Below are 4,153 nucleotides of genomic sequence, written 5' to 3'. Positions count from 1 at the left end.
GAACATCTCACCCCTATGCTGGAAATGTAAAACGGCAATAGGATCATATTACCATATGTGGTGGGAACGCCCAAAGACTCGCGAGTACTGGAACAGGACACGAAACTGGTTGAGGGATATACTAACACTGGACTTAGAGTTAAAACCTGAACTCTTCTTGCTGGGAATAACGACAGAAAAATATGATAAGGGAACAATCTACCTGTTGCTACATATCTTGACAGCAGCCAGGCTTGCCTTTGCGCAAAAATGGAAGAGTAAGGAAATTCCCACAGAGGAAGAGTTAATGCATAAAATATTAGCATGTGCAGAAATGGACAGGCTCACAATGATACTAAAAGGTAAATGTGGATCAATTTTTTTTGAAACCTGGGATAAATTTTACCGCTGGAGGAATTTGAAAAGGACGGCTGGGATTAAAGACGAATGATAAAATAGAAATGTATGTTACTTTAGAATAGATAATGCATATAAAATTTAATGTATATGTAGAGATAATGAATTGATTGTAAAATATGGTATAATCTGATAAGAATGTATATACTGGAATGTCACGTCAAATCCAATGTTTTTTTTTTAATTGTTTTATAAATAAAAAGTTTTAAAATTCAAAAAAAAAAAAAAAAAAAAAACAAATGTTCCCTTAGCTCAAGCAATATTCCAATCACATACAATAGGTAATCATGCACCTCCATTCTCTTCTTCCATCCTTGTCTTTCCTCTTCCCTCTCTCTTTAATTGTATAATTTGCCTATTAGGGCAAGAACAGCTTCTACTCTCGTGGCCTTCCAGAAGCTTGTATAAACCCCACTGAACTGAAAGACTTGCATGTAGGAGTGTTATATTAATTGTGATATTTGAACTGTAAATATATATTGTATTTTCTTTAATATATACTACTGTTCTTGTTGAATTAGTTGAAGTGATTAGTTTATACACAATTTAGAACTATCTTGACTGAATCAATTTTTGCTGGCATTATCTCAATAGCTATAATATAAAATACCTACATAATTGGTTTTACCGTTATCTTATGATAAAATAATATATAAATACATGTTATTTGATATACCAAATCTTTGCAACAAATATAACCTGCATATGATTGAAACAAAACAACTTATCCATCCATAAAATCATCCTAATAATCCAAACAAACACAAACATTTAATTATCCAAAAGAGCATGAACTCTGAAACTTTTAAAGAATATAATTTACATATCTTCATACCTAAATGATCAGAATGTTGATCGGTTGGTCCTTTCCATTTTGTAGTAGCATACAGGTTTTTTGCAACAAAGTTTCTGCAGCATACCTTAAGAGAGAATTTTCTGATATAGTTTACAGCCTTTTCAATTAAGATGACCAGGTTAAGTAGATGAATCTTCTTAAACATTTAAAATTAGACATTTGAAAACTGCAAAATCCCTCACTATTATTCATATTTTCAAAAAAAGCAAAGAAATAATAAAAGCCAATGTTCATTATCTAGAATGGATTATTTTCACAAGAAAAACTAAACAAAAAATAGGACATTCTTATTAACAATATGTGCTTGAACACCAGTACAGTGTTGCCTTGGGACAAAACTTTTCAGAATTAAGTCTTACAAACTCTCATACATAGTAATCTGATCTGAGCTTCCCAAACTAATCAGAACTCACAAGACAATTCTATCATTGCAGTCCTCCTATTTTGTCAGTTCTCTTCACTATATCCAGCCCAGTTGGAAATCAAGGTGATAACGCATAATCCCAAACTGGTAATCTGGTTGCTTAAGCACCATAGCACTTTATCCCCACAAAGTGATATGGAGGATAGGGCTGCTTTTCACAGTCAAAAAAGAATATTAAACAAATATTTGTTAACTAATTCTGTTTTTAGAATACACTTGAGATTCAGGAAAACAAGTTTTTATTATCATCATCATCATCATCATCATCATCATTATTTTTAACAACAGCAACAACAATAATAGAGTTGGAAGGGACCTTTGAGGTCATCTAGTCCAATACCCTGCTCAGCAGGAAACCCTGTACCATTTCAGACAAATGGTTGTCCAGTCTCTTCTTAAAAACTTCCAGTGAGCATTCACAGCTTCTGGAGGCAGGTGGTTCCACTGATTAATTGTTCTAACTGTCAGGAATTTTTTCCTTAGTTCTAGATTGCTTCTCTCCTTGATTAGTTTCTATTCATTGCTTCTTGTCTTGCCTTCAGGTGCTTTGGAGAATAGCTTGATTCCCTCTTCTTTGTGGCAACCCCTGAGATATTGGAACACTGCTATCATGTTAACGCTAATCCTTCTCTTCATTAAACTAACCCAATTCCAGCAATCGTTCCTTATATGTTTTAACCCCCAGTCCCTTAATAATCTTTGTTGCTCTTCTCTGCACTCTTTCTAGCGTCTCAACATCTTTTTTACATTGTGGTAACCAAAACTGGATGCAGTATTCCAAGTGTGGCCTTACCAAGGCATTGTAAAGTGGTATTAACACTTCACGTGATCTTGATTCTATCCTTCTGTTAATGCAGCCTAGCACTGTGTTAGCTTTTTTGGCAGCTGAGAAAGGACAGAGAAAGAAGTTGACTCATATTGAATTCCTATTAAGCCTGCTCTCTTTACTCACTAACTAGTCTGAGAGTCAGGGTGGGTCTTCTTGTTAGAAAATGAGATTTAGAACCTACCCATTTGTCCTAGGAAAAATATCTTTAGATTAGGTATCATTTTTGTTAAGCTAGGGAAAATTTTAATGTGCCCATTCATAAACCTTTTTCAGGCAGTCCAATACATAACTAAATATTATATTCTTATATTTTTTAAAAAATCTATTGATTTTCTAGTTTTACATTTAAATTTTTAAAAAGCAACGTGGCAGTTGAGTTAATCGATAATTCAATAACATACAAGTATCTTTAGTACAAATCTCAAACTATTACATTAAATATTTCCTCTCTTTTCCCCTTAGTATTTACTGTCTCATATTTAAACTAATACAATTCTTATTATATCGATTAAATAAAAATAACTTTCTTACATTTATCAATAATTTTTAGTTTCAACATATCCTAGTTATTTTAACATTCCATCTTTATAGACAATCAGTGTCCTAATTAGTTTTTCCCAATTTTTAGTTTCCCATTAATATTTAAATTTAACATTTAATATTTATAATTTCCAAGTTTAAATAACCCCAATTCCCTTTATCACAATTCATCACAAGATGTAATGTTCAGGATACACATTTTATCTATTTGAATTCTCACCATCTTACATCAACTAATTAATAATACAATATAACATTCTTATTTTCTGTTAATTTCCAAATATCTTAAATTTAGTAACCAAAATTTCTCTTATTTCAACATTTAATACTTCCTCTTTTTCTTTTGATATCTATCTCATATTTAAGCCAATAGTTTTTATTACTACAGCTAAGTATTTATTACATTCATCAATAGATTTTTAGCTCATATATATATATATTGGTAATTAAACTAAATACATGATCCCTGGGTGCATCCATGCTAAATAAAGTGTGCCAAGTGGAAAGTGTGCCAAGTGGGCCCAACCAGTGCGGGGAACAGGAACATGGAATCACATACACAAGGGGGACGGGGGATGGGGCTGAGGAGAGAGAGAAAGAGGAGTGACACTTCCACCCCCAACCCGCGGGCAAACGAGCTTGACAGGAGCAACCGCATAGATAAGTCTTGCAGGATAGGGATAACCAGCGGAGGAAGGATCACCGCTGGAGCGCAGCTGATGCAACCAGGACCGGTAACAAGGTCCAGGGGCCGTGTGCAGACCAAGTTCGAACTATAAAAGACTCTCCCATGGACTGACCGTTTAAGCCCTGATGATGTCAGCAGAACGCTCACGAAAGCTTGGCATTGGTACTGTAATATTAAACTCCTAGAATTTGATTATTTTACCCTGGTGTTCGTTTTATTTTATTATATATATATATATATATATATATATATATATATATATATATATATATATATATATATATATATATATGTTTTCTGAGGTTTTCGCGGGTGTTTGTATGTAGGTCTTTAGTTATTCGGGTTTTCTCCCGCGTAGAATTAAAAGTACCTTGGCGACGTTTCGACGAAGTCACATTCGTCATCTTCAGGCTGGTGTCT

General features: G+C 33.6%; 1 protein-coding gene across 1 annotated transcript in view; it reads right to left on the bottom strand.

The window, feature by feature from the left end:
• The window catches only part of CFAP54 (cilia and flagella associated protein 54), a 141,613-nt gene that overhangs the window by 65,614 nt on the left and 71,846 nt on the right, over positions 1–4,153 (bottom strand). The window contains exon 41 of the mRNA XM_029283473.1: positions 1,232–1,316. Within this exon, the coding sequence (XP_029139306.1) occupies positions 1,232–1,316 (85 nt within the window). The remainder of the gene's footprint in view (positions 1–1,231; positions 1,317–4,153) is intronic.

The sequence above is a fragment of the Protobothrops mucrosquamatus genome, unplaced genomic scaffold (genome assembly GCF_001527695.2).
Source record: "Protobothrops mucrosquamatus isolate PMUCROS unplaced genomic scaffold, P.Mucros_1.0 scaffold102, whole genome shotgun sequence".
Taxonomy (NCBI): domain Eukaryota; kingdom Metazoa; phylum Chordata; class Lepidosauria; order Squamata; family Viperidae; genus Protobothrops; species Protobothrops mucrosquamatus.
Note: the sequence above shows the minus strand (reverse complement) of the source record. Positions and strands in the feature narration are given on the sequence as shown.